Here is an 11,982-nt window from a genome sequence, read left to right on the forward strand (position 1 = left end):
ATGGCAATGAACACATACAAAAGAGTGGCATACATGAGGATGAGGTTAATTGAGTTGACATTGTAATAACCCTGATCCTAATGAACTAGTTTGGTGTCAAAAGGTCTGTCGTTATACAGAAATTCAGCTCTCACTAATGTATCTCTACAATTAAGTTTTTCCAGAGCTTTAGAAATGTCAGGTCTCTGCAAAGTCCTTCCAGCACATTGAGCAAGAGGAAGAGTGAAAAACAAGCACATGAAACAATCCTTCATTAATCCCACATGAGTAGGGAATTTGCATTGATTCTCATAGTGCTAAATGTTGAGCTGTGTTAGGTCTGACGGTTAGAGCTAGACGGATTTTGTGAGACTTAACCTTATGCTAAAAGGACCTACTTGTTATAGATAGTAAGACTGAAGAATGTTAAAAGTGTAATACCTACCATGATAATGAGATCTAGAAGATTCCCAGGATCACCTCTGGGTTAAATAATGCATAACAATGATACTTCCTCAAATTTGGAAGCTCTGAGCAGGAGCTACCCTTCGCAGTCTTCAAAAAGCTTTGGAGATTTTTCCCAAATTTTGCTCATTTTTGCCTAATTAGTTAATTCCAGTTCCATAAGTTGCAGTTTGCATTTAATATCATGTTGTCTTTATGAATTCAGTTAAAGAGGATTTTGTGTATTAACCCTTACAACAAAAAGTTCAGTGAGAAACGCAAGAGGTGCAAGTCCTATGTAAACAGGGGAAGTTTGGAAATTAACATGAGAAGCCCATAACAGACTCCTTCGTTATTAAAAATGAACTCAAAGTTGGAGATATCCTGCATTGGATCTCTAGGACCAGTCTTTTCTTAAGGATGGACGATTATCCAGCTCCAGAGCGCATTGCTATTGTAAGTATCGATAGACCTTGAAGCAGTGATTTCCAGAGTCTGCAACTACAACATGGCCATCTGAAGTCAGGGCCAGACCTTGGGGACCGTAAAGTGGGTCAGCAGAGGTGTTAATGTAGGATAAAAATGATCCACTTCCATCAAAAACCTTTGAGGGTGAGAAAGCACAGAATAAATGTTATGAATGAAAAAGAAATAGTGGACACAAGTCTGCCCTCAATTATACCATTATACTTCTCGTTGCTGAAACAGTTGACATACATTAGAATAAACAAGGGCAGAATCTGATCTGTTATAATATACAAGTTTATATGCAAATGTATTTTCTTATTAAAAAGAACTAATTAAAGCTGCCAGGATCTTTGGCAAGAATTAAACATGCAATGAAATAATAATAAAAAGAGCACCTCGGCTGTTCCTTGTTCTAAAAATAGTCAACTACCGTAAATCAAACTCAATAAGGAACTCAACCAACACCTTGTTTTCCTAACAAATATTACTGTTGTGGGTAGCATGACTCTTAGGTTCCCACACAGAGAAAACCAGGAATTTGTTTACACTGTTGACAGCGCTTCCTGAGAACAACTCATAAGCAGCTCCCTCATTTTTCTGTTCAGTGAAAGTAATACATACACTTAGTTATTTATTAGATATTCTTTGGCAAATACGAAGACTTTGTGATTAGCACTTGAAAGAGAGAAAGAGTGCGACTCTCATAACTTAAAAGCAGGATATTTTCTCAACATTCAAAAAAGACGATAAAAATCTGCTGCATTTGCCTCAAGGTCTATACCAATCATTTGCTTTTTTGTATTTTCCACCATGTCTCCAATCTTCTGTTACGGTGATCATAAATTACTATCACCTCAGCAATGCTTGCAAGTCTCCTAAGTCATCAGATAGCTTTTGGGGAACTACTTGGAGACAAAAGCCTTGGTCACAGCAACCATCAGAGTTGCTAGCAGCCACACTGGAAAGTCCACAACCTGACACCACCAGTTCTCAAAGTGGACAGACCAGCAGTGAGGCACATGAAAGGCTGTGTTAGAAACCACATCACTTCTCATGCTGCTATCCTCTTTCTTGGGAAGTCTGGAGACTTCAGTGGCCAGAGTTATCAATCCATTAGTTTTCCTAATCAAGCACCTTTGAAATACAGAAATTTCTACCTGTATTCGGCTGTTTCCCCAATCTGCTACAATAATGTTCCCATTAGAATCTACAGCTACTCCAGTTGGTGCATTAAATTGTCCATTTCCTTCTCCATTTGATCCAAACTTCAGTATGAATTCTCCCTCCTGGTTAAATACCTGTATGGGTTAAAACAAAAACCTGAATATGGCATCGCATCAAATATTAGTAATCTATGACTACCAGTTCACCTGTTAACAAAAGTAGGAATTGAAGAGTTCCCAGGAACAGCCCCCCTACACAAAGACACACACTGCAGATGGGAGCACAGGTGCCCATCTCTCCTTCCAGCTCCTTTACACGACACAGTATTTCCCTTCTCTCTGAAGATCTGATTCATCGCAGACACAGAGGTCCCAGGAACCCTTCCTGCAGCTTCTGTGTCTTGAATTACAAAGGGAAGGGCTGAGTGCAGATACGGCACTGGGAAACACAACAGAGCAGATGCACTCTTCTCCCACTTTCATAACCTAAGACATACTGACAATCACGGCATGCTGCTCTCTGTATAGACAGTTCAGCAACTGTATTCTCTGTGATGGTAACAGGTTTAGACAGCAGAAAGATGGAACCGACCGATGACTATTCTGTCAGCAACCTGGATGCACCAAAGGGACCAAGCGAGATACGGGATGTGCCACGTACATAGGACCACAGCCATCTCTATTTTGGTCCATCTTGGACCCAGGCCCAGCTGTGCCCCAAGGTCCAACAGCATTCGCAGAGACCGGCTGTGGCTTGCACAAGAAAATGCAGAGACCTGACAAGTGCCAAGTGTACACTGAAATGCTAATAAGGTGGAAGATGTGAGGAAATCATCCTGTTCTTGACCACCCACAGTGAACACAGAAAAAGCATTTGGGGGAGGAAATTAATGAAGTACCAGGTTGGTGCCTCAGATGATTAAAAAAGTAGAAAAAGAAGTCAACTGATAAAAAAAAAAAAAAGCAAAGATGTATTGCTCTCTCCCTTGGGTTAAAATGGGGATGGTGAGTAATCAAATGAGGGAGAAGCCTATGTTGAGTAGGATTTTCCATAGAAGATGCCTGAAGGAACGAACGTGCTTGAAGGTTAATGGGGGAGGGAGGATAATGTTGCTGAGTAAGGATGTTTAATTCAAGACACTGGTGGCAGGAAGAGGCTTTGGGACCTGTAAGAGTGAAATTTATTTATTTATTTATAAATTTATTATTGAAAACAAAATGTACTCTCTGCTCTTTTCCCCACCATCTAACAAAAGGTAACAGCATCACCTGGATTATAAATAACTCTCCAGAGTGTCAACAATTATCTGTACCAATTTAGAGAACACTACAAAAATAAGAATCTTTTCCAGTTAGTGCCACATGGTAACAAGGAACATTTTTATTCCATTGAGTCACACCAGAGACAGACGGGAACACTCTGTTCTCATTAGGAATGCAATAAGTATAAATTCACTAAGATGCCACACTTCTTACATCTCTTCACATGTGTGGGTTTTTTTTTTTTGTTTTGCCCTTGTTGTTGGCTCTCTCCAGGCATTCTTGTTACCACGGCAAGCCCTGCTGGTGGAGGTGTAATTTATGGACTCATAGGCCTCCTGCTGCTAAACCAAGTGAACAATCTGCTTTAGGGCTCCTGCAGCAGCCTTGGTTTCTTTGTTGTAATCCAAACCAGGAGTTGCTATTTTCTCTCTAATTCCAAGAGGATACAAGAGCAAGGTCGCCATTCAGAAGCTAGATGATCGGCACTGCTCAGGACATGAGGGTGTCTATGCTCAGTCATTTCCCATTTCAGGCGAATAGACAGGATTTATCAATTCAGTTATGAACACTGAAGAACTGGACTGAGAGTTCACCTCTGTGTTCAGCCAGAACAGGCAGCCATTGGGTGAAATCCCAGGGATTTCACTGGTGTGTGGGACCGGCACACGTGGCCTCAGACTTCGGGTGGGACAGCAACTGCTGCCCGTGTCCTTCTCCTCTTTCTCCTCCTCCTGCTACTGCATGTTGAGGGAGGGAAAAAACATGCAGAAAGTGACTGAAAGGGAATGTCACAGCCTGAAAACAAACACGCACAGGTGAGTAATTTCTGAAATGGCCTGTAGCGCCTTCACACATCTTCCACCATGTGACATCTCAACACGTATCCTTGTTTTGGTTTATTATTGGAACAAACAAATACACCACCCTGCCTTCCCATGACTGTTTAACGAGTCGGGACTTCCCACGGCTGTAAGGACTAGTGGCCAGCTCTGCCCAGCGCAGGAGGAACTGGCTGAAAACCCATGGTCTGTCTTACACAGTTGTTCAGAGCATCAGGTTGTAGATGGATCCAGTAACCTTAAAGCTTGTAGGTATGGAATTAAAGACTGTCAGGTATCTTCACTTGGTTATAATTTTATTCAACTAGAAATGTGGGAAGCTTTTACTGGGAAATTCAAAAGCAGTTAGCAGAGTTACTTAGAACAGGACAGAACATAGGGTAAATAACAGGTTTGGCAGAGAGCTAATAAGAACAACTAAGTTGCTATCATTTATCTCGGGTACAGCTTCTGTTTAAGCTGAATTAGAGAACATTATAATGGCACCCAAGGCAACGAATTTTATCTCTGTTAAGCAATGCGCTGCTTGCAAAGGTCTCTGAATGTGTAGTCCTTGTATCAGACCTCATACATACGGTGTGTGATCTCTTTGCTTTTAACAGTACTTTGTTTTCCCCAAGAAAGTACCATGATAAAATAAAAACCTTTCCAAGTTGCTATGAATTGACAGTACCTTGACAGAATGGTTATGAAAATCTGTAACGATAATTTCATTGTTGCTGTTTACAGCTGCAAAATGAGGACCTGCAATGCAGAGGAAGAAAAAAAAAAAGAATTATAATATCACTAAATCAAAAAGTTTGCTTAAATCAAAAAAATTATTCAGCCTGCCAGAGTATTATATTTGGCTTCTGAGTATTAATAGTCAAATTGGGAATATCAATTTCAAATTAAGAGTAATTTAATTTCATGGTTTAAAAATCTCAGCATGCCTTTTTGTAAACATAAATAATTTCTTTTTCAACCAGTTGTCAGCTAGTGTTACCAATAAGCATTGTTCATTCCTTCCTCTCTCATCTACAGATGAGTATGTAGATATTTATGTGCTTATTAACAAGACAAAACGTGTAGTGCCTTTAGGCATAAAGTTGTGTACACACTGAAAATAGTTCTCAAAAATGTTCATGTAAAGTCTTAATTGAAATCTCTATGCTTTGTGTGCCCACTTCTTACAAGCATTTGAGCAAACAAGTTTTAGGATAAATACAAAAGTTACTTAGAAGAACACCGTCAGGGGAAAAAAAAAGTGCATTTTTTGCTTTACTTTATGTATTGAACTATGTGCGCAAACTTGAATGAAGAACAAATGGTAGCCTGAAAACAGGCAAGTACCTGAATCAAAATACTTGGTGCTATTTTGAGTTATTAAACAGATCAGAACTCGTTCTCAATTTTCACAGTACGTCAGTGTGAACTATAGAAAGGGTGAAAACCTCTACACTGAAAAAATTCAAGGAATGACAATTCACCTATTTTATGTAGCCTACCACCAAGAAGAGGTGATAGATTTCTCAAATACACTGTTACAGAGTATTTGCACACTCACTTTCAGGAGGTATTCTTACATATTTTAAAATGAAAGAAATTGGACATATCCATTAAATCTTGGTGACACGTAGCTGTGTTAGAGCCAAAGCTCTCATAAATTATATATATGGCACTTGTTCCATAAGAGGGTGCAAGAGATCTCAAGTAAGATAAAAGCAGTTATACCATTGATGCTATTTCTCTCTTACGCTGTGAACCAGTCAGAACATCAGACCAATCTATAACTACTTATTCAGAGTAACCCAACAGCTGCAAAATGACCTGCATATGTAATTTTGCATCTTCATTTCAAATTTTGAAAGAATAGCTATTCACTTAAAATGTATCAGGGTTCTTTTTTTTAACTTAATTGCATGTTCTAATTGAAAGACACCATGCGCAAGCAGTCAGTTGAACATAAGTGGCCATTTCCCCAAACTGGCATTTTCCGTTTGCATAACTGTGTCTTCCTGATCTCAGTCTTAACACTATCCCATTACACTCATTTTCTAATGGGAAGATATCACTTGGGGCATTAGTTAATGTGTATCCGATCACTGGAAACACAAAGCACAGTGTTTGAGTTGATTATCACGAACAGCTGAGTGTGGGCATTACAAAGCATTCATGAAATGCTAGTTAAGATCAGTCTTTCTTGGGTCATTGATCTGAAATGCTTCCAGGCACAGAGAGGTAGGTAAATCAAGCTGGTTACAGCTACATTTGCAGAACAGATGTTGCAGTCTTCCTGACTAATCAAACAAATGGTGAAGTGAATAGGAGCTGTATGTTCAGTAGAACCCTTCCCCCTCAGGAAAAACGAGTAGGATATAGCGTCTTCAACATGCTCAAACATCATGCAAATGTGAGCAGAAGAGGCAAGGGAAGGGGATTTACATATTACCGTCAAATGTACCTGCAAATTGCTTGTCACCATTTCCTCGACTACCAAACCTGGTGACTATTTTCCCATTCGGCTGGAAGATGAAGACACAGCATGCTTTATTGTCCACTACAATGATGTGGCCATTGCGATCCACAGAAACACCTTTAGGGCCCATGAGCTTTCCAGAGCCAATTTTGGCCTAAAAGGGAAAACACAAAATAGGAAAATATGTTGGCATGATAGAAATAAGTTAGTACAGTTCAAAGACTGTATTAGAGGCACACAGCAGGACAGAGAGACATTGTTGTCATGAAAAGTTTCCTAGAGGGAAGTGATTGTTTTTATCAGCTCCTATTGTGTACATTTTTCTTCAGCTGAAAATAAAGGCTGCTTTCTGTATGTCCTTTCTAGAGTGCAAAATCTACCACCTCAGCAACTGAGCCCAAATATACAGCTCATGAGAAACACAATCAGCAGATCGGTGTGCCTTGATAAACTACAGCACCTGTCGGAAACCATCACAAATGGCTGTATAGCCAGCACTAGTGTACCAGTAGGACAGGCAGACAGGCATAAAGGACTTTTGCCTCCTATTGCATGCTATTCCTGAGTCCAGCGCCCACCTGGTTATGGGTGGGGAAACACGCCTTTACCACTGCCTGCTGCATCAAAGCACTCTGAGCTCACTCTTGGAGCATCAGAGCTGGGTGGGATTTGGGCTATGATGTCCTCTCTTGCCTTTCTTGGGCAAATGAGACACCATGCAGCTTCCGAGTGCTCTTGGAAAGAATCTGAGCAGAGCTAAAGCTCAGGCTAACCTCTCTATCTTCCACCAGATCCACATGAGATTGCTTCACTTGCTGCTGAGGCACATGAAGTGTCAGCTGAAACCTGCAAAGGAGATAGGATTGTGCTGCCAAACAGCAAATAAAGTAATCTTTGAAACACTAAACAAATCAAAGCTTGCTCCTGTCTTAGGTAAATAAAATTATATCTATCATTTTAAATAGACCTTGTGACTACCAAAACCATCTGCCAGCATAATCAGCAACAGCAGAGGAACTGTATACAATATTCCACATTGTATCAATGGAAAAACCTTCCGTGGAGATGAAGCTGATCTCACACGTAGTGAATAATTTGGAAAGACTAGAGAGCTGTCAAAATAGATCAGAAAATGTTAGAAGCATTGTTCAGTAGGATCAAAAAGAAGGGGATCTAAGCAACAGCATCCCATCCAGCCCAGAGCAAGCAGAAATTGAGGCAAAGCCTTCAAAGAACCCGTGAGCTATCTGGGCATATACCCAAGAAGATTCTAGGATCACCGCGCAACCCATTTCACATTTTTTACCATTCTGCTCTTCTTTCAGGCGCAGATTCTAGAAACTGGTTTAATCTACATAAAATCAGTTGAGTTTTGACCTTTCAGTTAAAAAAAGGTCATAAAAATACCACCTAATTGTTCGGGGGGTTTGTTGTTGGAATGCAGCAACTTGCTTTCTGGTTGGGGTGGGGGTGTGTGGTTTTTTGGTTTGTTTTGGTTTTTTGTAGTTTTGTTTGTTTGTTTGCTTGCTTTTTGCTTTTTTTAATGATGGACATATTTGGAAGCAGTTATCCAGGTTGGTTCCAAAAGTCTGATCTCCTGCCAGCCTCTTTACTGTGCTGGACAGGCAATCCACCAAACAGGCTGTGTTGAAATTATGGACCCCAGAACTTTCAGATCCTGTAGTAGTTTGCGAGAGAGGCATCCTACAAACCGAGGTCCGTCTCTTTGGTGGAGAACATAATTTCCTGTTTCCATAGGAATTTAAATGAAATAGATACTGAGATAATTGTAATCTTTATGAATCAAGACCCTTTTTTCACCTCGCTGCCTTTGCAGGGCGGGAGAGATCACCACCTAGAAGCATCAATGCTTTGGACTTCTCTGCCCCTCTCCCCTCCCTCTTGGGGGTGGTGAGGAGCAGCTGAAGCCCCGCTAGTCTGTGACTAATTGTCAAGGTGGGACAGATTACAGGGCATGGAGAAAATCCATTACCTAACTCACTTATCTCAATTCCCTAATGTTTTCAAAGCAAACAACCACGTTAGTATCTGAAGGAGCCTAACTACCCTTTGTAAGCCCCATGATCCTGTTCCACGGTTCATTCGCACAGGTGGGGTTGCAGGTAAAAACAGGAGCCATCCCAAAATCAAGCCATCCAGGTTCCCGGAGGCTGTTTGGTATAAAGGCACCGCTGCACAACCTCCTTCAGTCTCAAATAAAGAAAACTCCAGGGAATAAATCTTGCATCTTCAAGACTATGCTTAGCCAACATGCAATGATCATGAGTCTGTTTTACATTCAGGTACATGTGCTCTTATGAATTGCTAAGTTATTTAGGCAAAAAAAACCCTAATTAAATCATGTGAAAATATCCCCAGGGAAAACTATTAAAAATGACTTTGTGTTCACCAGGGGAAAGATATGAGCAGACCTACAAAATATATTCAGGTTTGCATAACAACAAAGCAGAAAAAAACATAAACCAAATGCAAATCAGTAGATTTATTTCCTTTGGGGTGATTAAATCATATTCCCTTCTTTCCTCTGGGATGCCCGTGTGTTTGTCTGCTTGTGCATTGTACCACCTCCTTACCATCTTTCCAGGATTCCTATGGAAAAATGACTCAGACTCATGAGGACAGTGCCTTCCTGCCCATATAAATACATATGAAAAAAAAAGATTAATAAATCGCATACTACATTACTGGGCACTCAGTGCTGAGAACAGTAATAAAAATCACTATTCTTGGGCCAGGATTTACAATATAATTTGCAGGCAGCAATAAATTATGCCCAGCTAGAGTCTGCAGTGCTTTTTACTAAAACTCTGTTTCCAGTTTAGATCAAAATATGTTGATGACACATTACTGGGTCTGGCTGAACATATGCTTTGTATATTTTATTTCAGAAGGTTTCTTAGAATTATAGGTTTGGTTATTTAGAACAGAACATTATGAAACCCAGTCACTCCTATTAAGTGTATGAATGGAAGTATTTTCAGACTTTCTGCCATTAGAAATTAATAAAGTATAACAAATCATCTGAACGCTTAATACAAATAATATGCTTAATTGAATTCAGTCAAGGACATTATGTCCCTTATTTTATAGGCCTTTATGAATTTAGATTGGTTTTCAAATATGTGTTTATAAAGTCACCCTACCCAGGTGGAAAAATATTCTACTGTGGGATACTCCTAGAGGGAAAAAAATCAGCTGGCCTATATAAAAATGTATAAGGACTTTTCCACTGTAGAAGTAGGTGTGTTAGGGCTTTAAGTTGAACTCCATCAATCTTGTTGCTGTCTGCAAGGTTTGCAATTGTCATGAATTAATTTATAGACTTTCAATATACCTTCTTTTCCTGTTTGAGAACTTCCCTAATACGGAGATACAGCTTTGTCATGCATTGCAACGTCGCACAATAAACGGATTTATCATTCATGTGACTGTCCTAATCCAGCTGTGACCACTTAGCCACACTCCACAGAACTGTTCCTATCTGAACATGCAACCAGCTTCAAGCAGCTCCCTTAATGCTTCTAATGAGACAAGAGAAAAAAAAAAAGTCTGACAGGTCTGACAGTTAAAATGCTTCCTTTCATCTTTCCCCACTTATCTAGACTTGATCTTGACTTGCAGCCCTGTTTGGCTGACAACAAGCTATCTTAGACACAACCCTTCAAGACTAGAAAGAAAGTACTTCTCTCCTCAGAGGATGGAGAATCATTCTCTTGGCCCTGTTCTGCAGTTCCCTTGCTAGGTTTGGCCACCACCCCTGGCACAGAAGCCGACACTGCTGCTGCAGCGTGCGTTCTCTCTCTGGCCTAGCAGGATGTCTTCTCTAACAGTTTTCTTAAGCAATTTCAGAGTAATTTACAGAGGAAGCCAGCACTGTTCTCTGCCTTTCATAGATGAGGAAAATAAAGCGCCGGACAGTGAAATCGGAGATCATGAGTTACCTGTGAGACCCGCGGCATAGCCAGAAACAGACGCCCCAATCCCTAAGACCCTATCTGAGGCTTTATCGTTTCCAGGATAATACAGCCTTTCATTGTAAGAGACTCGTGTGTTGGTGTAACCTCAGATTAGGGTTTGTCCACCTCTGTGTTTTGCAGGTTTGACAGCCTTGAGAAAGCAGAGCTGCGTCTCTGCCACTGCCGGCACAGCGGAAGGCGACGCGGCGGGCGCTGGGGTGCCAGCCCGGCGCTGGCATCAGGGAGGGCCCTGGGCCTGGCTCCAGGGGAAATCTGCCTTCTGGCTCACATGGCTATTAAAACGCCGCTAAGGGAGAGTAAGCGTAAGTAAATACAGAAAGATGGGGACAACAACAAAAATAGATTAAGTTCAAAACAGCCCCCGATGACGCTGAGTTAACAACTAGCAGACCACCTGCATCAGAGATTATGTACAGTGACCTGCAGGCACAGTCCTTTGAAGGGAAACACCATTATCCCTTTATCGATCTCTCTGTATATCTTTGCAAGTGTTGCCCAATTTAATCTGACAAAGCCCTTGTAAGAATTGCCATTGCCAACAAGAAATTACAAGGCTTTGCCCAAGATTCCCGGAGGCTAGATGTGTTACATCCATGTCCTGTGCTTCAACTATATGATTATGCCTGCCCGCCATACATAAAACGCTTCTACAAACATTTGTATATTTTTCTCTCATAAATATAGCCTGTTGCATTCAATCTAAAACCAGTGTTTTATACCATTGACATTTCATCTCTCATTTGATCAGTCGACTCCCAAGAACTATAAAGTCTGATGCATTAACTTGTATTAACCACACAAACATTGCCAACTTTACACAGCTCTTGCAATCCAACAAAAACATTGACTAAAAACAAAGTGAGGCTCCACATCAGCGGAACTACCTTAATAATTCATTTTTTTCAATACCTGTCTCCCTGTTGGTGGCATATAGCACACAGAGTCCTGGCTCCTCCGGAGCCATGGCTCTTTCCTCCAGAGCTGGCACCATCCACGATGCTGGGTTTACAGCATGTCTTGAGAAGGAAGGAAAAGGAGCCCTCCATGCTCTGTGTCCAGATCAAGCCAGTTCACATTAAAGATATTAATAATTATTTAAAACACACTTAGGTTACTCAGAGTATTTGGATTCTTAACTAAATTACATCTATCTTTGGTTTTGTTTTGGTGTCTTCATTTCATTCAAGCACTTCAGCCAAAACCCAGGTTTTCCCATGTAGCTATACATTTTCAAAACTACTTGACAAGGAAAATCACATCCTCTGCACATGCAAGCGCATTGGATCTGGCTGAGACGGAGTTAATTTTCCCCATAGCAGGCCCTCCTAGTGCTGTGCTGTGTACTGGCAGCTAGAAAGGTGCTGACAGCA

General features: G+C 40.8%; 1 protein-coding gene across 1 annotated transcript in view; it reads right to left on the minus strand.

The window, feature by feature from the left end:
* Window positions 1–305: 305 nt before the first annotated feature.
* Window positions 306–11,982, minus strand: part of LOC104166937 (tripartite motif-containing protein 2-like) — a 17,756-nt gene continuing 6,079 nt past the window's right edge. Inside the window, exons 4-7 of the mRNA XM_009707038.1 lie at window positions 6,600–6,768; window positions 4,830–4,900; window positions 2,049–2,189; window positions 306–1,027 (exon numbers count right to left, since the gene is read on the minus strand). Of these exons, the coding sequence (XP_009705340.1) occupies window positions 875–1,027; window positions 2,049–2,189; window positions 4,830–4,900; window positions 6,600–6,768 (534 nt within the window). The 3' untranslated portion in view covers window positions 306–874. The remainder of the gene's footprint in view (window positions 1,028–2,048; window positions 2,190–4,829; window positions 4,901–6,599; window positions 6,769–11,982) is intronic.

Source organism: Cariama cristata, unplaced genomic scaffold (assembly GCF_000690535.1).
Source record: "Cariama cristata isolate BGI_N322 unplaced genomic scaffold, ASM69053v1 scaffold12899, whole genome shotgun sequence".
Taxonomy (NCBI): Eukaryota; Metazoa; Chordata; class Aves; order Cariamiformes; family Cariamidae; genus Cariama; species Cariama cristata.